The sequence below is a fragment of the Molothrus aeneus genome, chromosome 1 (assembly GCF_037042795.1).
Source record: "Molothrus aeneus isolate 106 chromosome 1, BPBGC_Maene_1.0, whole genome shotgun sequence".
Classification (NCBI taxonomy): domain Eukaryota; kingdom Metazoa; phylum Chordata; class Aves; order Passeriformes; family Icteridae; genus Molothrus; species Molothrus aeneus.
Window position 1 is genome coordinate 44,611,280 of NC_089646.1, and position 23,765 is coordinate 44,635,044.

The 23,765-nt window shown below is 42.6% G+C and overlaps 1 protein-coding gene across 2 annotated transcripts; it reads right to left on the minus strand.

Annotated features, from left to right (window-relative positions):
• Positions 1–8,871: 8,871 nt before the first annotated feature.
• Positions 8,872–20,746, minus strand: LOC136571480 (CX3C chemokine receptor 1-like). 2 transcript variants are annotated; one of them, XM_066571909.1, is made up of 4 exons: positions 20,499–20,746; positions 19,168–19,239; positions 15,332–15,408; positions 8,872–10,481 (listed from the first exon to the last, which is right to left on the minus strand). In XM_066571909.1, exon 4 carries the CDS (start codon positions 10,465–10,467, stop codon positions 9,406–9,408), a length of 1,062 nt encoding a protein of 353 aa, XP_066428006.1. In that variant the 5' UTR covers positions 10,468–10,481; positions 15,332–15,408; positions 19,168–19,239; positions 20,499–20,746; the 3' UTR covers positions 8,872–9,405. The 2 variants fall into 2 exon arrangements, with proteins under 2 accessions (XP_066428006.1, XP_066427997.1); XM_066571900.1 differs by having other exon boundaries at positions 15,321–15,408.
• Between the last annotated feature and the right edge of the window lie 3,019 nt (positions 20,747–23,765).

Below are 23,765 nucleotides of genomic sequence, written 5' to 3' on the forward strand. Positions count from 1 at the left end.
CCCCTCCCATTTTTATGGGAAGTCTTATCATTAATTTGCCATTTTACAGGAGGCATAGGAGTTTTGCCTAAGGAAGAAATGGAGATAGACATGTGCCTAACCCCCTAAGTAGATACTTACCACTGATATGCCAGTGCACCATCCATTCTGTCTGGTCTCAGTGCTGGCCAGGGACAGATTATTCAGACAAGTCCTTGTTTGGAAGAGGCTGGCCCACAAGAGAAGCAGATGACAGTAAATAAAAAGGGACGACTATTGCAAGAATTAGTATTATGATTGATTATGTGGTTTGGTGCAGGATCCAGGCTGCCAAAGTCACAGATGGACAAACATTTACCTTTCTTATCAAACCATTCTCTTCATCAGGTAGCCAGCCCCTCTGTGTGTAATCTCACCTTGTGGCGTTCTTCTTTTGCAATTCAGGTGAATTTGAATCACTTTTTGCACATCTGTAGCTCCCATTCTTCCTTGTTAGCAAAGTGTTTGCACTACCAGTTCATTGTACGGTTCCTTTCTTTGTAATTTCTTAATGTATTCCAAATTTCCTGTAGCAAAAAAGAGCAATCTGACAGAGAAGGTTCCTTGAAAAAGGAAGTGAATAATTTCCTAGTTTTAGAAACAACCACTATTGTTGTTTCTCAGGTGATTCACTCACAATTTACTTCAATCTTTTTAAATGCATGCATTCCCTTTGGCTAAGATAGCTGTTTGTGCTGACGAGGAAATTATTAAGCCAAAAACATCCTTTCCTTGTTCAATGCTAAGCTGCAATTCCCCTCATTTTTTTCTTTCACTGGACCAGTCCTGTGCATTCTACTGTTTCTATCCTCTGGTGATTCTGTGAATGGTGTCAGTCATCCTTTTCCTCAGCCTCATTTGCTTTCTTTCTACATGCTGTGTTTGCAAAGCTGCTATAGACAGGACTCCTCATTAAAAAAAAAGAACTGAAACTTCTTACCTCAAACATGACAGAAATAGTCATTTTGTATGCTGTATTTTGCTTAAAATAAAAATCACTGATGCAAAAACATTAAGGGACACTTTTAGGGGTGATGAGTTTATTCTTCTTAAATGTGAAATGGCACAGCAGGAAGCTTTCTTTGTCATGTTCAGTGATCTCTTAAATGTCACCAAGCAGTTTCTACAGGTAGGTAAGAGCTCTGCGCTGTTTCCGCTCTGAGGAGTAGCTGATACCTGAGATTGAATTTTTTTTTCTAAATGTCTCAGCCATTACCTAATCATCACTATGAGGTCCTCTTAAAGGCTGGTCTTTCTGAAAAAAAAAGAAAAAAAGAAAAAAAAGGCAGTGGTGAAAGCAGAAGTGTTCTCAGGCCACTTTTGTGATGAGTTTAGATACAGAGGAAGGATGACAATGTGGTATAAAGGCTTTGTGTTCTGTGTGCTTTGTCTTGGTGCCCCCAAGTCTCAAACACTTCAGTTGCTGGTAGCCTTTAAAAGCTTATTAAATGACTGGCCTTTTCCTGAACATCTTCAAAGTCTTTCCCGGCTTGTTCCTTCCATGGCAGATGTAATATAAAGGAGGCTAGTTAAAAAAATTAGGGCATTTGCAGAGGATCAAAAGAGAGAAAGAACTAAAACTTATCTTAATGATTACTAATCTTTCCATGTTTGCCAAGGCCCAGGCACTCTGTTATCCCACGGAAAAACTGATTCGTTGCAAGATCTGTTCAAGACAATCTGTAGAGCCAACTTATACAATATTCAGTTCACTTTTAGTAGCAGGAGAAACCACTCAGGACACCAAAATAAAACTGTGACAGGTACAACAAAAGGTTTTCATTGGAGCATCTCTGTCATCTTTGTGACTCACAGGATATTCTGTTGTGCTTTGTGAATTGTTGGTGAAACTGCCTGTAGTTAATTTTATATCCACAGACTTTCATTTGCTTGCAAGCAAATAAATAAAACCTCGGAGAAATTGATGTTTCTTCCATCAGCATAATGTAATGACTAATTTTTTCTTACTTTTCATAAACATATATTTTACACTCTGTACTTGCTCATCAGTGACTCCACTTGCTTGACTGGGGTGCCCTGCTTTAACCATGAATGACTTTCAGGTCCAATGGAGTTTAATAATGCCACCTTCTGGTGGAAATGCAAAGAAAGCACTAAAGATGGGCAGAAGGAATGATGGAGCGAGCTCAGGGCTGTGTGAGCTAGGGTGATTACAGGGATAGTGAAAGGTGTGGTGACTCTGGAAATATTTGGCTCCAGGTGCTGTTAGCCTTGTGCAAAAAGACATATGCCACTGTCTACAGTTGCACCTTCTGAATCTGACTTGAACTGTAAACCCTGGCCTGGGCATTCTCTGTTGCTTTTGTTGTAACTTGAATATTGTCCATCCCTTCACTGTTGCCTCCTGAAACCCGAACTACCAGGAGGATCTGGAGAGCAGAGCTCAGCAATGGGACCAAGAAAAAGGAGCTGAACAAGAGATGAAGTGAGGGCGAGCCTTAATGATTCAAATGAGGGCTCCCTTGAGGGAAAAAAAAAATCAAAATCAAAACAAAACAAACCACAAAAAAACCCCCAAAAACCAAAAGCAAAAAACAAACCAAAACACAAAGCAAAACAAAAAACACAAGAAAAAACCCAAACAATAAAAAAAGGAAATAGAAAAAGCATATCACAGTATGAAGATACCTATTTTCTAACACAGGAGTCCAAGGGGGAGGGGGACTACAATAAAACAGAGACTCACTAAAGAGGTGCACTGAAGCCACTTAGGGGTTATGACCTGGTAAATTTTAGTCAGCTCTAATACTGCCATTTCCAAAACAGGCAAACCTGGCTTTGAGCCTCCTCAGACACAATCCTTCCGGGGCAAAGAAGATGCGAAGTGAAGCTCCTTCATCTGTACCAGGAGACCTAGGTTGATTCTTTCAGGAAAGGAAATGGTATGTTGCAAAACGGAAAAGAAAGGCTTAAAAAACACTCTGGAAAGCAGATGGGATCAAATGAAATGCAATTTAAAAAAACCCAACAAAAAGCAGAAAATCGGAAGATGTACTGCCTTCAAAAAATGGTCTCTGAGGAAATGAGCTACAGTGCAAATGACCAAACCAGGCCAAAACAAACCTCACAGATGTTGCAAAAGCAGGGTAAAAAATCAAGGAGGAAGAAAAAACTTGGAAGGGAAGATATAAGCGACATGGCATGGATACTTAAAAAAAAAAAAAAGAAAAAAAGAAAAATTCTTCACTAATAGCAAAGCCATCAAAAGGCATGGCATACCATCAAGTACAGGGACATGCACCAAAGCTTGCCCAGCTGATCACCCTTGAAATTGCAAGATTTCATTTCCCTTCCCAAAAGGAAATTTCATTGAAATAGAAAAGAAAGACTCTGGAAAGGAGATATGATCAAATGAAATGCAATTGAAAAAAAAAAAAAAACAAATCAGAAAATCTGGGGATTTAGTGACTACAAGAAAATGATCTGGGAGGAAATGAGGTGCAGTGCCAAGGACCAAAAAAGGCCAAAACTAACCTCACAGATGTTGCAAAAGCAGGGTAAAAAATCAGGGAGGAAGACACAACTTGGAGGGGAGATATAAGGGACATGGCATGGATACTTAAAAAAAAAAAGAAAAAAATCTTCCCCAAATTCAAAGCCACCAAAAGGCACAGCATGCCATCAAGTGCAGGGACATGCACCAAAGTTTGCCCAATTGATCCCCATTGAAATCGCAAGATTTTGTTTCCCTTCCCAAAAGGAAATTTCATTTCCTTCATCCTTCATTTCATTCATCCCTAGGAAGTGCTGAAGAAGCAATTCCTGGGCACACTTAGCCAGCTTCCCATACCTGGCTTCTTACAGGCCATTAGCACTGCTGATTCCCTTTTTCCTGTGGGAAGAGCTCCCATTGCTTTGTTCTCCAGCCATGGCCAAACTGGGATCTATGAACTTGATCTATGCTGCTCAGCAATTGCCTGGGCTGAAGTGGGGGGTAAAGGGCTGTGGACAAAGGTGGTTCAACAACCTGCTCCAGGTGCATTTCAGATTTACCATTTCCTTCTGGTTTGCTCCTACTTGGTTGGAGGCTGGAAAAATCATTGAAGCAGCAGCTCAGGGTTTCAAGCAGCTCTTACCTGTACGGAACCGTCCTGCTCTGGGGCACAGGAGATTTCTCATGGGGACAGCAGCCCGTGTCTGACACCAGGGGGAACTATCATGTCACAGGAGCCATCGCCGCTCTGCTTCTTCAGCTTTGTCCGTGTCCTCAGATGTACCCTGCAAGTTTGGGCCACTGCAGTCTCTGCTGACATTTCTATGCCTCTCGGTGGCGCTGGCTTTAATTTTAGTGTAGCAAATTGATCAGCTAAACGTGAACTCCTCATGGGAGAAATGCAGCTTCTCATTTGCCTGCGTTATCCTGGCATATTGGACCTATGTGTTGTGGGACAGCTGTGCTGCAGCTGGATATGGGGCAGTGACAAATGCATGCAATTTATCAGAGACTTAAAATCTGAGTGGGGCAGGAAACAGACTGTTCCAGTGACAGCAGCAGTTGGAAAATGGATTATTCCCTGTATAGTGAAACAGCAGTGCCAGAGGTCTTGCTGGCATTCTCTATCTTATACACCAACCTCTGCCTGCAGTAATGCAAAGTTCATGTGCTCCTTCCTGCTGATTGAAATATCATGGTTAGAAATGTGGTAAATGCAAATTGTTCTTCAAAAGCAAACCATTTTCCTCATGTCCAATGGGAGTTATTTCACAGTATTTCTTTAGGGAGAGAAATGAAAAACACAATGTATTAACATTTTTGTGTTGCATATTATTGTAACAAGCAAAATCAGACAGGAAAAATGGGTGGATTTTTTTTTTCCATTTTGAAAACAATGTGTTAACCCTGGCCCTGTAAAACACAGATCTTGAGGTTTGGGTGTGTATATGGTGAAAGCCAAGTTCTTACAGTGGCTACCAAATAAATTAGGAAGTTCTGCTCACAAGTGACAGCAGAATTATTGCTAACTTCAACAGAAACCGTATGTACATGGTTAAGTGTCAGAAAAAAAAAATTAATAGTTAGAAATTGTTCTCAATTTTTGCTTTCATTACCCAACTTCAATTTCAAAATAATAACTCTGGATGACACAGAATTTCATTAGAGTTTCGGGTGTCCTACAGAGTTAAGAAACTGAAGTGCAAACAGTAAAACTTTGAGCAGGACTAGGTATGTTCTTAATACAGAAAATATTTCATTCAGTGGCTATTTTAGAAGTGGTGTGTTAATGGCCTTTGGCAAATATGCATCATGCTTGGGCTATAACTACAGAGGAAAGACATTACCAGATGGGACCTGAAAAAGCAACAGTGGGTAGAGATAGTGCAACTTCAGATTTTCTTTGAAAAATTCTCTTTTTTTTTTTTTTAGTGATAGCAGGACTTGGGACTTGCATAGATCAGACTTGTTCCCTCGTTGTCCTACTAAGACAAGAGCATTATATCAGTCACAAGATCACAGTGAGGGACCTCACAAAGGTTATAGAGACAAAACAGAAATGACAGAGCCTAACCCATAACCCATTAATTTATTAACAGTTTCTCTGTGAAGAACATCATTAAAATTTCAGACTACCCTGGGCCAGGACTTCAAATCCACTTCCACCAAATTCTGAACCCAAAGGAAATATGTGGGTAGTGACTGGTCCTTCTGGTGCCAGTGTTGGAAATGTCAGCTTTCACTGCTGAGCAATTTCCTAGGCCAATCTGATGCTTTGACTAGCTCCACTTCTAAGCTTTTTGCATAAGTTTTTTTTTGTTAAAAAAATCCCCAAGAATCACAAAAAAAAAAAAAAAAAAAAGGAAGAAGAAATGTAAATCCTATTGTTTTGGAACTGTGTTGTAATATTTGAATGAGGTGCATTCACAGTGGCACCTAAAAAAATACTGATGTCCATGTATCTCACTGCAAGCAGTTCAGCTAAATATTGGTCTTATTTATTCTGGTTTTTTTTTTAAGTAGAACGTGAAATATAGTCATGAACCTGCCAAGGACATTTGGATTCAGGTTTTACTAGTTCCTCAAACTTAACCCAGCTGGGAAAAGATTTATAGTAAGTGTCAGTGTGATTCTCAAAAAGGAAAGAAGTTGATAATAATGAGAAATTAGGATGCAAAGATAGCTCATCAACCTCAAAACCCCAAAGCCCAACACCCACCCCCCAAACCCAGAGATTTCCTCACCTAGTTTTTGCACATCTAAATTCTATTCTGTGGATAGATACAAGTGTGTGTCCATTTCCATGTGTAAATTGTGACTTGCTAAGGAAGCAAGAGTCTGTCCTTAATTTTTAGCAGATTAAAAGGTTTTATTCCATACTGAGAGAGTGATTTACTTTCTCATGGGTAATGGAGAGGAACTGGATGTTGCTGCTCCTCAGGGATGTGTTGATCCAGTGTAAGGATAAATGTATCATTAGTGCTGTACATAGAAAAGCTTTGCAGGTCATAAACTAACCAGGCAGTTAGAAAACACCAGTTTCCTACTGCAGAGGTTTTGAAAGAGAAGTTGTGTCTTTAAAAAAAGGCTACAATGACTGAAAGTCCAGTTCTTAAAGAGGCATCAGTGGACTATCTGTCAGGCTTGAATGGTGCAGCGCAGCAAAGGGCAGCAACGCCTGACTCAGCTTGCAGCTGAACCCAGAACTGGTAAAGTTTGCTACTTGCTGCTCTCAGAGCACAGGTATGTACCATGGATGCTGAAGTTTTTAAGGAACAAAAACTTTTACAAGAATACTCTTCCTGTTAATACGAACAAAATGAAAATGGTGATTTTGGTTTTCACTTGGATTTTCAAAGATTTACTGCTGCTCCTGAGAGGAGGAACCTGTAAAAACTAGCAGTCTGTGGTGGAGCCAAATGCCTACAAACCCCCTAAAGTCTTTAATCTCACACAAATGCTCACATATTGAGCAACAAAACCATGAAAATAAAGGGCAACCATAATAACTTGCAAATGCATGGCATAAAACTTGATAATGTTATGCTGGCAATCCTTGGAAGTATTCCATTTCACAGTGTGACAGAGAAGACAGGAGTGCAGGATTTCAGGAGGGGTGCTTTGGAAGTGAAGTGAACTTGGAAGTGAAGGTTTTTGGCAGCTTGCAGAGGACCCAGGGCTGTCAAGGTACTTCTGACTCACAGTAGCAAGTCTGCCCCGCCAGAGGGAGATGCATCTGGAAGGAGAGGGATGCATTGTGCTGCTGATGGGTAGCATTGCTGGGGAACCACTGGGTCAAAGCAGCAAAAACATCTCCTTTCCTAGAGAGCTGGCATCAAGCTCTGGGTTTCCACCTTCCATTCTGCAGACAGCACATGGATCATATTTAAAGGTGCCTTTTCCTTTTCCCACTCAGTAACTCACCATTGTGTGAAAAATCAAAGGGAAGTTAAATAAACCAAGCATGATTGCATTGCTCAGTTTGGCAATCCACTGTCTTCAGGCTGACTTCAGGCTGATAACTTCTTGTTTAGTCTCAGAGTCTTCCTCTTTCTTTCTGCACATCTTGGCATTTCTTTAAAAAACATTGTAAAAATACCATTTCCTAAAATATCACCTTCTCGGAGGGAGTGACAAACAAAATTGCCTTATATCACTTGATTAGGCAGACTGAATTTTGAAAAATAATTTAATTTCAAGTGACACTCATGCTACATTTAATCTTAGACAACAAGTCTGGAGTCTGGAAGACTACTTATAACTGAAAATTACAAAATTGAGCATAGAGAATATATGTCCACCAAATACAAATAGCTTTAGGAAAACATTGGGTTCAGTTGGGTTTTTTAACTGTAGTTTGTGATGAATGTTCAGTAGCAAAAAATGGAATATTTGTGTAATTATGGGAAAATTGCTCAATGGACACACTCTCCTCCACATTTTCTAGGAAACAAGGTGATACTAAGGTTCACAAAGAAAGGCCCTACTCCTCCCCCTGACAGTCTGAATCAACTTTTTTGTTTTAGTTCAAAAGTGAGAGTGTTTCTTCAGATTTGACATATTGCCAGTTCCATCAGTGTACAGAAATAGGGTTCCACTGTCATGGACTTGTTTTGTAAGACTGGTCCTTGATTTTTCCTTGTAAGGTGATGTCAGCTTCATTACTGGCAACAGTTCCTTTTTCCACTCACCTAACTCTAGTCCACAGTGCCAACAAATTCTCCTTCATTTTTGCAGCAGATGATGACAGGGATGCCCAGGTCAAGGACTCCATTTTCTGATGGACATTTTGCATCCCCAGTGCATTGTTACTGCAGGAGTAACAAGAATATTTGGAGTCTGTGCAGTGCACATGGGAAATGTGTCCTCTGGGATGCATTAAGTCTGAGTACAACTGCAGTTTTCCCTGGGGGAATCAGCTGTGGTGGGAGAGGCCCCAAAACCTGAGGAAGGTTATGGAAAGGAGAATGGACAAGTGATTATTTTGTCCCCAGAGCCATTGTCTGTGATAGTGTAGTCATGGCTGGTGTTTACAACATGTGGCAAGCAGGGCATGGGTGAGAGTCAGGGACTTTCTGTGCTCAGCTTGATTGTGCTGTATTTGGACCAAGCACAGGGATATCCAAACCCATACTTCTAGTTCCCATTGTTCCAGAGGCTGCTGATGTCCACTGGTCAGAGCCCCTGGGGATGTGCACTGTGAAGGGCTCCCCTGAGCTCTGGCATTTGGCTGAGGCCAAGCCAAAATGGAAATCAGGAGATACACCCACTGGCACATGTCTAATCCTAAAGGATGGATTAGAGATCCTTGCTCTGACTATTGCATGCTATAAACACAGAGTGAACAGGTGACACTGAACACATGTTCAGAAATAACGCCTTCTTTTTTTTTAAACAGTGCGATTTTATTACAAATGAAAACACAGTTAAAATATTTGTTGCAATCAATAACTACAAAATCACTTACTTATGGATATATAGCATCAAAAATACACCCCTTTACTATCAAAAATATTCCCCTCTCCTAAAACTTAGTCACCATTCATTAAAGAGATTTCTCTTCCCTTATAAAAAATGAGTTTAGGTCTACTACATGAGTATCACATGCAGATACACTGACACATGCACACGTTCCAGTGGTGGAACTGTTCAAAAGGTTCCCTACCCTCTTCCTTTTCTAGGCACAGAGCACTCCTTTTGTTTCTACTTTCCCTCTTCCTTGCTCTTGATTCCATTCCATGTCCAACACTGACATATTGTATTGCTTTTGTTTTAAAAATCTTTGCTGTTTTAGAATATTTAATGGTTAACTAGAGGCATGTCAGTAATTCAGGGCAGCCTTTAAGGCTCTTCATATGGGTAAATGGAACCCTTCAGTGGCTGCTATACCTGCAGAAGACGCATATTGATACATTTCTCCTTCTGAGACCCTTTTAGACGAAGACAGAGCCATCCTGGTCACTGGTGTTCTGGGTTACGTTGCTGTTCACCACACTTTCTGCATAACTAACTGAATGAGAGACCTGGTAGTGACTGCAGGGCCCACAGAAACACAGGAATGGACAGTACTTCAAGCAGACATGATAAAGGTATTTCCTGAATTTTTCCCCAGCAAATGCATAGATAAAAGGATTGAGACAACAGTGACTGAATGCAATGGTTTCAGCCAGGTGCATTGCGTAGTCCAATGACTTAATTTGGCTGCAATCTGTGAATAACTCATAGTGCTTTAAAGTATCTAGAAAAATCAGTACATTGTAGGGGGACCAAAACAGAAAAAAAACCACCACCACAACCAATATCAGTTTTATGGCTCGGGCTTTTTTCTGATTTTTGCAGGACAGAAGAGTTTTGATGATCCCACAGTAGCAATAGAATATGATACAGACTGGGATGAGAAAGCCAATGGTGTTCAGCTCCGTATTGCAGAACACTGGCCAGATGTTCTCCAGCTTCTCTGGGAAGACAGCAATGCAGTAATTTTCTATGAGCTGGGTGAACACAAATTGTGGCACCGACACTAGAACTGCTATTGCCCACACTCCACAGCTTACAAGAAAGCCATGTCTTACTGTTCTGGATCTCAGAGAATAAGTTGCCCGGACAATGGCTAAGTACCTGTCAATGCTGATAACAGTGATAAAGAACATTCCCCCAAAGAAACCAATGTAATACAGTGAGGAAACAGCTGTACATGCAACAGTCCCAAGGGTCCATCCACGGACCGTGCTGGACGCCCAGAATGGGAGGGAGATCACAAAGAGAAGGTCAGAGATAGCCAAGTTCAGGAGATAGATGTCAGTGATGCTTTTTTTATTGCCTTTCACAATGGCAAAAACCACCATTAGATTCCCTGTGAGGCCAAGAGCAAACACGATTATGTAAAATAGTGGCAGAAATATTTTCCCAAACTCTTGGATGTCGGTTTTATTGCAGGAGAAAGCATCTTCATCGTAAACGTATTCAGTTGTTGCTTGTGAGTATGCTTCTGTCATGCTGAATTTGCTAGCTAGAGGCAAAATGGAAAAAGTAAAGAAAATAACATTAGAGCAATCTTATATGTGCTGTGGTAAATACTGAAAGACTGCATCAAGCATACTTTGGGATTTTGTCACTATTTATTTTAGTGAGGGTTGTATTACTGTGGAGCTGATGGTAGTTATGTTATGACAAAAGTCCAGACTCTGCTGTTACATGTACTTCACTGAAAATTAACTCTTTAGAATAAGAAAAAAATTAATGACATTTTCAAGGGCTGTCACATAAGCCCCTACTTGTTGAAGTGCAGCAGGAGCAGCAGCAAGGTGAGAGCTGGCTGAGCTGTGCATGTGGTGCATGGCAGCACCACGAGCAAGGCAGGTGCTCTGCTGGTCTGTGGGCAGTGCTTGGCAGGAAACAATAGTTCACAAGTAGATGTTGAGCAGACTCGGTGCCTGTCAACACCCCAACAGCCCCATCTTCCCCTCTCACCAACCCTGGACTGGAAGGGTACAAGGGACCCAGTTTGGCCAGGCCTGAGCTGATGCTTGCTGGTAAGGGAGGAGCAAGTCTGCCCTGGGACATTGCTGGCAGCAAGCCTATCTTTGATGAGGCTTTTCTAAAAATCATCCTATGATCAAAAAAAGAGAAAATATATTGACTCTTTTCCTCAAGTAACAAAGCATCTCATGACTGCTCCTGCTCTGGCTGTGAGGCTGGAGCCAGGAATTCACCTCGGCTGAGTCCAAAGAGACTATGGGGTGCAGGTGTGTGACCTCTAGGCTCAGTGGTCTGCACACCCAAAAACCCAGAGCACCTGTCATTTCATCTGCTGTCCTTTAGGATGTGGTGTTCAAGTCCCTGCAAAGATTTCTGTTTGCAAGGAATCAAAAATCCTATAGGAGTGCAGATGTTGCTGTATTTGGTCTGCTCCCTGGTTGGGTAAAGAGCTTGAAAGTATCCATTACTTGGTCTCACTCTAGGAGATGAAAGACAGTGAGTGTGATGCATGGTCCAGAAGCCAGCCTGTTAAAGCTGAGACCGAAAGAAAAGGCCAGTGATAACCAAACTGCAACTAACAACTACCCCTTGGCCACATCCTCTTACAGGAACCCCCTGCTGCCTGTACCGAAGGGACTCAGTACAGTGACCACAGACTGCCATTGTTTACAATCTCCTGTTAGTGGGAGATATAATCAGTACAGTCAACAAACAGCAGTGCATCCAATGCAGGTCAGGCCAAATCTGCTTTAAGACAAGACAGATTGCTTTCCAGACTGCTGACCACACTGATGAAAGCTCTTTTCCTGAATATAAGGTGAGCATGGACACACTGCTCAGTAGTAGGTGCTGATGGTGTATAGCTACTCTGACTCCTGACACTTATAGCTAAGCGATTGGAATCCACATTTCACCAACAGCTTTATAACTTCTGTTTCAAATAAGCCATTCAAAATTAAACATGAAATAAAGATGTCCTCAGGTGTGAGACACTTTTCTATGACATGGTGGTAACTACAACAATCTTCCCCATGAGTAGCTACTATGACCATACTGACATTTTCCCCTAATGCCTCATTGCCAGAGCATCGTTTATGGTATTGACTGTGAAGTTCTGGCCTCTTATTTTGTAGCAATATCTTAAAGAGTGTATTTTTTGTCTAATGCAGGCTCTCAATTTAAAAACATTTTTAACCTGAATGTTCAAATTCTAATGATTACTGCCTACAGACTCGAAACACATCTTTGTGGTTGCACACAGGAAAAGTGGGCTAGAAAAGGCTGTCTCAGCACTGGTAGCGCTGGGGCATGGGCACAGTATGGGGAAAGCTGTTTGCAGCAGGCAGGCACACCCCTGGGCAGAGTGGCTCTCGCAGTATCTATCCACTTGAACTGGTAGCTGAGTCTGCCTTCAGAGTCTGTCCAGCCCCTGCCTGTCAGCCCAGCGATAACAGTGGCTTCAATTCTCCAGCCTCTGGAGAGGAGATATCTGGCACCAGCAGAGTTAAAGGGATACAAGCTGGAAAAGCTTAGGTGCTGAGGCAGAAGCTGACAGCAATTGCAAACAAGATACTTATTTTCTACTGGTGACATAAATAAAGAGTCACCATCTCTTTATCTGCCCTGTTGAGTGATACAGATATGAGCAGGAGACATCACATATAATCTCAATAACCCATCATTTTCTGCCATCCCATCCTGATTTCTTTCTTTCTGAGATTAAATGTATGCAGAAAAAGCAGCAGGGTACCAAGTCTCCTGCGCTGAATATGTGTCATCACTCTGTCAGCCCCCCCAGCTTCTTTGCCACTGAGCTGTTACTGCACCCATCTGTGCACCCAGAGCCTACACCTTTCTCTGTGGGCTCATGTGCTCCACAGCTGGTCCTGCACTCATGCAGCAGTAGCTGAGGGCTGCAGAAGGGACTGACTGGGGCAGGAGCACATGGCCTATGAGAAAGGTTTGGTTAGCCTCAACAAGAAATATCTCAAGAGGGATTTAGGGAGAAGGTGTAAAGGTGAAGCAGACAACTTTCCTCAGGGGAATAAATAGCAATAGCCATGGGAAATCATTACTTTATGTATTGAAAATAAATGTTTGCCATGATGGTGGTCAAACACCAAGACAGGGCTCCAGAGAGGTTGTGGGATCTAATCCCTGGAAGTACTTGAAACTCAGCTGGCCGTGCTCTGTGCATGGGTTTGGACAAGAGACCTCCAGAAGTCCTGTCCTATCCCTGTGACTCTGTGGCAATGCCAGACAGAGATCATGCTGTTTCTGCAAACTGCTCCAGCTTCTTCTCTGCCAAGTCAGCTCCTGTTTCAGACATGTCATTCCTGATATGACAACCAGAAGTCTCATCAGACAAAGAGGAAAAAACTGATCAAAGCTTGCTTGTATCCCCTTAACACCTTTGCTAATTATGCTGTCATTCAGAGAGGGCTGTTTGGTGGTGTTTGCCTTGACTGTCTGTGCTGTATGAAATCCTGCTCTGGAGAGAGGAAATGCACATTGCTTTACTCTCCTCTCTAAGAATCTCGAGCTATGCTGGTTTTTAACATGCTTGCTCCCTTGATTCATATTGAGAAAGGCAGCTTGTCTGAAGAGTTTCCATATGTGTCTGTAGAATTCATTGTGCTCTGTTGGACAGAGGATATCACACATATAAGGAAATGCAGCTCCCACCAGGGGCTAGCCCTCAGGTCTGGCAGAGTTCTGCACAAACTTCTGAACTGGACATTGCCTGGATAGAGAGGTATGGGAATGGCCACCTTCTTCACTGGAGAACATTTACACAGATGTACAGGAGAAACTCCTGGCCTTAGTGAAGTAAACAGAAACATTGCTTGTGCTGGGATACTTCCTGAAATACCTTTTCAGTCAAGTAATCTCCTTTAACTTACTGATGAGGATCATTTATTTCTACAGTAGTAGATTATTTCCTTTACCCTTGGATGGGTGCTTGTGGGGTCTGTGGTACCTACAGCAAAGGGAAATGTAAGACTGTGTATTGCATGTCCAGGGGCAAGCAAGGACTGCACTTACTAAAATGACATTGGTGTTTGAATCTTCTGGCAGTCTGTGGCTTATTCATCTCTGTCTCCTGGATTTCATTTATCAGCAGTCACTCATATCCTTCCAGCACCACTCATGCTACACAGGCAATGCCACCAGCACTGCTTGAATATTTAGCTCCTCTGATACCACTTTGCTCAGTTTCAACTGATGATACTCAGTAGATGGGCTGCAAATTTCAAAGGGCTCCCAAAACCCAGCCCATAGCAGATAGGGATAATATGTTGAAATGATATTGCACCTTAAAGAGAGAAACTTAGATCTGACCATTCTCCATCCTTTCCTGTCACATATTCTCTGTCAGCCTCCCAAAGTCCACTGCAGCACATGCTGCAGGTTTCTCATCATCACCTTCAACACAATTTTCTCTTTTATGCTTACAATAAATGTTCACTTAAGGGACAGAGTGAACTGAAGATGTAGAGGACACAGGAGGACTGCAAGGCTTTGAGGTTTCTCCATCAGATATTTTCCCTTGCTGACTACAGGAAATAGTAGATTCGCTTCTGCTTCTCATGGAACTGCTCAACCACTTTTCTCTCTCTCCAGATTTCCCCATCAATTTTACACCCCACTCTTCACAAACACTTCTGCTCCTAATCATGTTTATAGCTGCCTCAAAGACCATAGTCTGCAAGACTAGGACCACTGTTTCTCAACCCAACCACCATGTGCACCCCATGAAATACAGAGGGAAGTGAAATTGTGAGAGGTCTGCAAACTCCTCTGCAGAACAGAAGTTGCATTTCAATCTTCAAGCTACACTGGCATCAGGCTGGGTGACATAAGAGCAAATCCTGTTTATATGTCTAGATATCAGATATATCAGATTCTTTCCAGGTATCATCCCTGGCACTTCAGTCAAGTGCCATGTTACAGGCTTTACTGCCAAAAAGAGGGAGATCACAAGCAGTCTGCCTCCCTCTCATGCTGCTCCTACCACCAAATTAAAAGAAGTGAAAACAATGACCAAATCCAGACCTCTGCTAGAGGGTCACACTTCAGATTTGCACAATATGCTAATAAAAGTATTTCAGCCTTAAAAAGATTTTCATACCTTAATCAGCATTTCTGAGTGATTACATGCTTTTCTCATGCTAGAAAAAAACATGTTTTCAATGCACCCTGAATAACCTGATGAATCAGCTGGCCCTGGGAAGCTGTAGGCTTTGTGAGAAACCCTGTGAAACCCTACAGGTGTGTGTATATCCCTTTTTCACCCTTAGGTCTGAGCTGCCATCACCGCACACAAAAATAAATGCTCTTGCTTTTTTGCATTTGCAACTACACCCACCTCCTTCTTACCAGTTGTGATTCTCAGCAAGAACACAGGGATGACCTCAGGCACCTCCAAAAGAAATGCTGAAGTTATGGTGGCACTTCTAACATACACAAAAAAAAAGAGATTGAAGTAAATAACCAGAAGTAGGTGAGAACTAGGAGGAGATAGCACTCTGGGTAAAACTTAACCAGCCTGGCAAGCAGCTACCACAGAATCATTAGACTACCACAGACACCTCTACCCATTTAGATAACACACCACCCCAAACTTAGGCGTTAAAATTAATGTATTAACCAGAGATGGGGCCTGGTTGCTAGTCCTACGCCCTGCTAGTTCCTGTAATTTACTTAGTTTATTTTTCAGATCAGAGTGGTTCCATTCACAGGCAATGGCCTGTGGAGCTGGTTGGGACCATGTTAGATAGCCAGGGTCAAAAGCAAGCCCATCCCACCAAATGCAGTTACTTTAAATCTTAAATTTCAGTCTTTCATTCATTCCTGAAGTGGGGAGATGTTTCCCTATTCCACCTCTACATGCAGACCTTTGAAAGTGGAAAGCAAAGTGAGAGGGCTGATCTAACCTAACCTTTAACTCAGGCAAAATGAATTTAAACTGTAAAGGGGCAGAGTGCAGCTAAGGCCAATCTGTGTGGCTTTATAGAAGAGGATTTTTACTTTGGGCATCTGATGGGTTTGCAAGGCTGAAAAAGGGAGCTGTGTGGGTGAGTTGGAGCTCTGACTTGCACTGCATGCTTATTTGGTAATACATGCCTCCAGCCCAAAGAAAGACCAACAAAGCATTGCAATGGGATTTGGACCAGATCTCAAAAGACAGACATCCATGGAGGAAGCCTTGCTGAACTGGGAATATTGCTTGTAAAATGTCTGTGGAAATGACAAGTTGAAAGCCAAAAACTCTTTGGTGTTTTCATCATTGCTCTGAAAGCACATCGGCAATGAGAGCTGGCAGGGGCACGTGATAGAAGGGTTACAGGAGAGTGATTCAGACAATCTGAATAATCTGGGGATTCCTGGATGACTCACATTGGCCCTAATGGAGCCAAATGTAACCAAAATGACATGCTTGGGAGTTAAACAACATGGGCCATGTCTCAACAGAGGAGGAATATCTGAAAGGAAACTAGACTGCAAGAAAAGCTGATGCAACCCTCAGGTGTTAAAAGAGCTTCCAGATGGGAAGTAACAAAAGAGTGATGACTTTACCATAGCAGAGCTTGATACAGGGGATGCAGGCATAAATTGGTAACACTTGATTTCACTTCTGTTTGTGTTAATAATCTTGCTAATTATTTGAGTGGGATTAGATTAAATATCCTTTACAGTGATGCAGGAAAATTCAAACCAGAAACATGCAAGACAGGAATAAGATGAGCATTTTTATTTCTGAAAGGCTAATGACTGAAACAGACTTCAGGTAGGAAAAGGACATTTTTTGCCTGTCTGAGGGTCTTCAATTTGAGAGAAGGTATCAGTCTGAGAAATGGATTTAGGCCAGACATAGTGGAGAAACTCAGTGGGAGGGTGCCGGATTAAATCCTACAGCCCTTGATAGGCAGGGAGGCAGATCAGGTTGGGGAACAATTCTCTGAACAATTATTACTCTCTTCTGGTAATAAATGACTGGAAAAGCTAAACCCTTTGAGCTCCGCCCAGCACCAGCTAGCTCAAATCCTGGGGAGTGAGCCCTGGAAGGAAGCAGGGCCCTGTGAAAACCATGGAGCAGCTGCTGGTGTTGGGTTAGCAGTGAGGCTATCATGATGGCTGTAGAAAGAAAGCAGCACAGTTTGGAGAGGTTGTTATCAAATAACCACCCTGTTGAAACTGGTAGGTGGGTGTATTTTCCCACCTAACCAGCTCTTTTTTCATTCCTCCCTAGCTTCTGAGTGTGGAGTAATGCCACATGCTTGCTGTCCCTCAGTTCTTCCTTGATGACTTTAAGGTGAGGAAATTTCTTTCTTTGGTGTTTCTTCTTTCTTTTGTCATTTTCTCTCAGATCAACTGGGCTATTTCTATGGCCCATCAGAATTCTGCTAACTTAATAATTGCTTTTCAATTTGGGTAATTTAATTTATGGAGGCTTCCCCCAGTAATTTGAGGATAAGTTTTTTAAAAGCAAGTAGTTCTCTGGGATGCTTTGTTATTGAATTTTGCAATTTAAGGTGAAGTTAAAGGTGCAGAAATGTGATGCTGAGGTTTTCAAAGAATTAGGCCACTTACAGTGGCATAAGTGAATAACTCAGAAATAGAAGGCAATAAAACCACTGCCGATAAGAACATGACTGAATATTGCAAAGGTCTTGGATCCCCTTACAACAGTATTTAGGTCAAAGATATTTTAAAAATGCCAGTTCCCTGATCCAATTCTACAGTTTTTACACCAATATCACAAACTAAATTAGAAGCAGACACCACTAGCTGAAAATGATAGTACAAACTAGTACAAACTTAAACCAATGGTTTTTGGTGGAAAAATGTATTTGGAAAGATCAGACTTTGATCATGGATGGCAGGAGGAGATAATGCAGAGTCCAAAATCCCTAGGGTCTCTCTCACCTTTGCCTAGGGCATTACAGTTTTGGAAAGTGCTTTCTCAATGATGCTCCATGCATACCTGGAGGTAACAGCAAGTAATCAGAGCACAAGATTTATATTAGCCCATCACACCAAAATTAGGTGTATTCATGATTTATAAAGAAAACCCAAAAACGTGGACTTGCTGCTGGATGTCTCTGCCAATGTCAAGGGCTACATCACCTGTCTTTCAGAGCAACAACAGAGGTATTATTTTGAACAAGATCTTGCCCTTGCTCCCTCTGTGCACTGACCAGGCTGGTGGCCTCACTCAGGCTGTTTGTGCTGCCACCACAGCAAAGCAGGCACAGGAGACTGAACCCAGATGTCCTGGGCACATCCTGCCCCCAGAAACATCCCCCCACTCGCTGTTTTTTTTCCCCACCAGGCAGACAGGCTGAGAGCCAGTTGGAAGGGACAGCTTTACCACAGCAGCGTGCGGTTTGCTGGGGCCAAGTTAAGTCCTGATAAACCCCTAGCAGCTCACCACCGTGGTTGCTGGTGTATTTATAGAAGGAGTCAAAGCTTTCAGTGGTTTCAACTCAGCTCTGGGAAGACAAAGCCCCTCTGAGTCTGACAGGGTGGACATGCAGGAGCCTTGGTGCCTGCACACTTAATGGAGCAGGGAATAGTTTCATGTCTCAAGGCATGACCAAGTCTCTTGAGCACGTGAAGCTGTTTCAGAAATGACTCCATGCACTTAGGAAAGATGACCTGACAGCATGACTCAGACTCCTGTGTCTCCCCTGCATGTTAAAATTGAGGTTCAAAAATCACTGAAATGGTTCTGAAATTTGCATCCATGTCTCTCAGGGTGGTCTTTATCCTATGACCAGAAGCAAGGGACCTCTGCAGAGCTTCTGCAGCTTGAGATGGTTTCCTGGCAGTGCCCTGCTGCCAGGGATCAGCCAGGGGATAGGAAATTAGGTAAATAGTGAATATTGTTGTAGAGCAGTGTTTATTTTGGTCCTCACAGAGGCTGGGGTGCACTTCAACTCAGCTACTGGGGAAGCAGTGGCAGAGCTGAGGGAGCAGCTGCCCTCCCCAAGAGCTGCCCCCAGGGAACTGGGTGTTTGGGGCTGTCATCTGACAATGGTGACTGGATGGTGATTGCCAGGAGCAGGATTTTCTTGGAAAACTTATTTCACAGTCATTTCATCTAGCCTGTAATTCCCCTAATTGCCCTTTCTGCTTGCACAGTTGCTCAGGCACTCTGTATCTATTTTTTCAAATGTATAGCTGACCTTTTTGCCCGTGTTTTCTCTTACCTGCTCTTCCTCAGTATTTCTTTTTCCCAGGATTTCTCTTCTGAAGAAGCATTCAAATTTCTTTTGTATTTTCTGTTGAAAGGACAGAAAAGCAAAAACAGGTGATTATTTGTAGCTATGAGCACGGTTTGTAATTGTTTATGGTTACTGTTGGTTCTGTCCTCTCACTGCCTTTATTGTGGCATCTATTTGCTTCCTGCCCCCACCCCTTTTTGTGCTTAATAATTTCAAATTGCCTCAGCATCCCTGAGAAAGCAGAGAAGGCTCTTCAGCAGTTGGAGATCTTTTAAATCATCTTCTCCATCATTTCAGAGAGCAGAGCACATTAAACCTTCTTGATTATGTATGACTGAGATTTATGTTCTGGAGCTGCCAGCTCCTTCCTGTGAATATCAAGTTTTCTGCGGGATTTAGTCTCAATTTATTATGCCTTGTCTTTTGTCAAATTTTAGCCTTTTTTTCTCCCTTTTGGACTTTTTCTGTACTGCTCAAACCCTTTTGATTCATTGCAGTTGCCTTCTTTTATCCTGTCATCCAGTTCCCTGCCTCTGGCTGCACTGCCTGCACACAGGGCTTGCCCCAGCAGACCAGATTTTGGAAAAAAACTGCTGTGGATCTGTACTTGTATCACACAAGTACTCAGTGGGTTGCCACCACTGTGGCATTACTCAAATGTGTCACCCAAACCGGCAGACATCTCCATGTAACATCTTTCCTGTGGAAAGCTGAGTCACAGGAAAATCAAGTAGGTTATACAGAAAGGTAAGAGCTTTCAAATGTCTTTAATTTCCATTGCTCTCTTGCTGGTCTGTCTGTATCAGATGCTTTCTATTGACTCTACCAGATTTTCTGCTTTGGGCTCTCTTTCAGTATCAGTGATGTTTTGGACGTTGGTTCACTGACTAAAACTAGAAGCAAGCAATGCTGGTGAGTTGTGCAATCCCTGCAGACATCAAAGAAAAATCTTCTAATGAAGTAGAAGGGCTGTGTCTTCTTGCTCTGTCCTTCTAGGTTAATGTTGCACACTAATCATATATCAGCATTTACTAACCTTGAGGATTTCTATCCAGGGTGAATATTCCTTGTACCACAAGATGCCGCAAATAATTAGTGACTGAGTAAAATTTATCTGCCCTGGTTCACTTCGTTAACAGAAGTGCTTCCCTTTTTACTTTCACAGTTTGTAAACAGTACCCACATCATCTTTACCCAAATTAAATATCATTTAGGTTCCAAGCACTAAGCAGTGAAGAATTTCCTTAAGTTCATGACCCACCATTTTGTCTCGTTTTGTTCTGTCAAATTATAGGGGAAATATAATTGTCTCTTACCTTAATTCATAGCTGCATTGAAAACCAATGTTTTCTTCAAGATGAGCGTGTTTGGATTTAAACGTATGTTTCCTCTTCTCTAATGCTCGTGCCTACGTGAACATGTTGGCTTCCTGGGCTGAGCTTCGGGGCTGAGCTGAGAAAGCACTGATGTGCTGTGCTGGGGTCCTGCTGGCTTCTTGTGAAATCATTAAGTAGGATGCAGCCACTCAGAGAGACAGAAGTGCTTACAGGGGACAGGATTTGCACAGAGACAGAAATGCCTGAGGTGCCGTGACAGCATGTGAAAGCTGTCACCCCCTTAGTTTACCCCATTCTATGCAGAACGAGACATTTTTCACAAAGACACAGAACAGTGTGTAGAAATACAAGTATGGTACAATAGCAGAGTCCTTGAGCTGTGGGGATGCAGGATGCAGCACAGAGGAGTACAGGTATGGGATGGTAGAAGATGGGGCAAAGGCTGGCACTGGGAAGCCTTACAGCTCTACACAAATCACTGATGGTCAGGCAAAAAAATGCAGATCTGGAGATGGCAAAACTGGGTTTAGTGGTAACAGAGAGAACAAAATTAGTATCTAACTTCCATAAGGGGCACTGCCTATGGTAGGTTGTGTATAGACCAGTGAAGAGAGAAGAAGGTATAGAAGAATGTTGGAAAACATAGAAAAACAATCCAAAACAGATCCAGGAAAAAAAAAGAAGGAAAATCAGGGTTAACATTGCACTCATCCCAGGGAAGGACTGGAGGTGTTCACAGCTCTCTCTGACACCTCACTTCACCACAACCACAAGCCTTAGGACCCAAAGGGGCAGGGATAAGGGTGAGCATAACACCAGGAAAATGGATAGAAACTATGTGTGTGCAAAAAATTGAAGCTGCAATAATGTTCTTGTTCTTCTGCAACCAGCAGATTTAAACTGATAACATTTGGAGCCTTGAGAATGCCATTGCACTCACAATAAATTTTTGGCTCTACCTACGATATATTGTGCCCCTTCTTTGCCTGTAAACAAGATTTTAAGCTTATTCTCTCTCTGCAGCCCAGTGGAGTCAGAGGGTTTAAAATATTGGGATGTTCAAAAATCAAGGACCCTTCTTGGCCCCTGACCTGAGCACCCTGCTCAGGGTTGCACGAGTGCGTGCATGTGCTGCACAAGTGCAGCCCAATTGGGATGCTGTGAAGCACATTGCCAGGCACCCCTGGACACAGAAAAGCAGCTCCTCTGGGGTGGAACAGGGCAGGAGGCTGTGCAGTGGGTGTGTTATGAGAAACAGACACTGCATCCAGTTGGCTGCTGTACCAATACCAAGGCCCTCCAGGACACAAGGAATTCAGTCCTGGAAACACCCCCAGGTGTTTTCCAGGTACTGCCCCTGCCTCAAAAGTCAAGGGAGATTAAAATGCCTTCTCCCAAAAGGCAGAGTTGTGTTGTCTTCAGGCAGGCTGACCTTGGTGGGATTTTGTGGATGGAGAGTATCTTCTTCCATGTTGCCTGAGCTGTTGCTTGTGGATTGATTAGCAAGTTACCAGGCTTCATGTAAGTTCAGTTCTGGTATTTCTGCCACATTTTGTGGGTTTTTACTGTATTATGCTTTATCTAGCAAGTGTTACATCCCCAACAGCTACATAGCAATGTAACTAAGGTCAAACCATGGGCCTCCAACATCAGCCAAATTATGCAAGTGATGTCAGCCAGGTGAGCCAGGACAAGCATGTGTGGAAATAATCAGGGAGCTAACTCCTGGATAGGTGTTAGCCAGGGACAGCAAAGATACACTGCTGGAAAAGAAAGTTTAAAGGGTAGGGAATTATAAAGGGCCAGAGCAGTGAATTTTCAAAACTCACCTTTTTCTCTGACAAGTGCCAGCAGACCACTTTAAAAACAGATGTAAAGCACTCTGCACTGTTTTCAGGACAACATCAAAAGGCTGGTTTCTCCCCACATCCTGAAAGTAGGAGCTATGACTACACAAATTATGAACCCAAATTTAACTTTCTGAAAGATGATTTCCTTCTGAAAGATGAGTACCATCTGGTAGATGGTACTAAGGAAATGTTCTCATTGTGTGAGAATCATGAGATTCAGAAAGTTGAATGAAGGTTTCCTCAATGCCAGTGATAGTCTGATTCCAGCAGAGCAGCACTGCCCTGTCTGTAGTTGTGCTGTTCTTTAGAGGACACCCAAATCTAAATTTGTCTCCATGTCCTCATGGGATGATGAAGGGCTGTGTCCCTCCATTCCCCACCTCCCTCAGCCTTGTAAAGAAGGCACAGATAGACCAGTAGGAGCTTCCCCACTGGGGACCTGCTCATGCCAAACTGGTTTGCTGCTGAGCTGTAAAACGTGGGCAGAACCCAGAGAGACACAGCCACCCTCACCTTGGTGGGCACCTGTTGTGGTGTTGGGTCCCCAGGACAAGGTGAGAGATGAGGAATTGAATTCATGTTCTCAGAAGGGTGATTTATTATTTTATTATATTATATTATAAGAAATTATATAATAAAACTATACTAAATAAAGAGAAAGGATACATCAGAAGGCTAGACAAGAATGAATAATAAAGACCCATGACTGACCAGAGAGTCCAACAGAGCTGGACTGGGATTGGTCATTAAGTAAAAAAAAAAATTCACATGTTGGGTAAACAATTCTCCAAATCACATTCCGGAGCAGCAAAACATGGAGAAGCTGAGGCTTCTCATCTTCACAGGAGAAGTAATCCTGGTGAAGGGACTTTTCAGAAAATATCATGGTGACAGGCACCCACTCCTGGGTCACCAATACTCTGCACAGTACCTCTGGTGTAGCTCTTTGCAGGCAAAACCCAAAAAGAAGGAGGGTCAGGACTTCCCATATGTAACAGCAGGAGAGGTTGTCCCCAGGCATTGCTTACCTGCAGGTAGAAAGAACCTCCTAACAATAGGGTTTTCCTGAAGGTGGTCATCAACCTCTTCCTCCTGTGCTGCCCAGAATTTAACTGGAACCAAGCACAGAGCAGGCTATTACCCTCAAAAGGAAATGAAGTTTACCAAATTTTACCCACACAGGTTTTATCTGGAGACTTCAATTAAAGAGAAACCAAGTCAAGCTGACTCACAGAGATCCTCAGCAGTGTCCCTCGGAGACACAAAAGGCATTCTGCTGTATCCTGCTATGAGTGATAAACCCAGTTAAGAGTGCTACTCATTATTATGGTGTGCACTTGTAGTGCAGCATAAAGAGATGTGAAACCAATACTAACTGAAAGGCAACTGCCACATC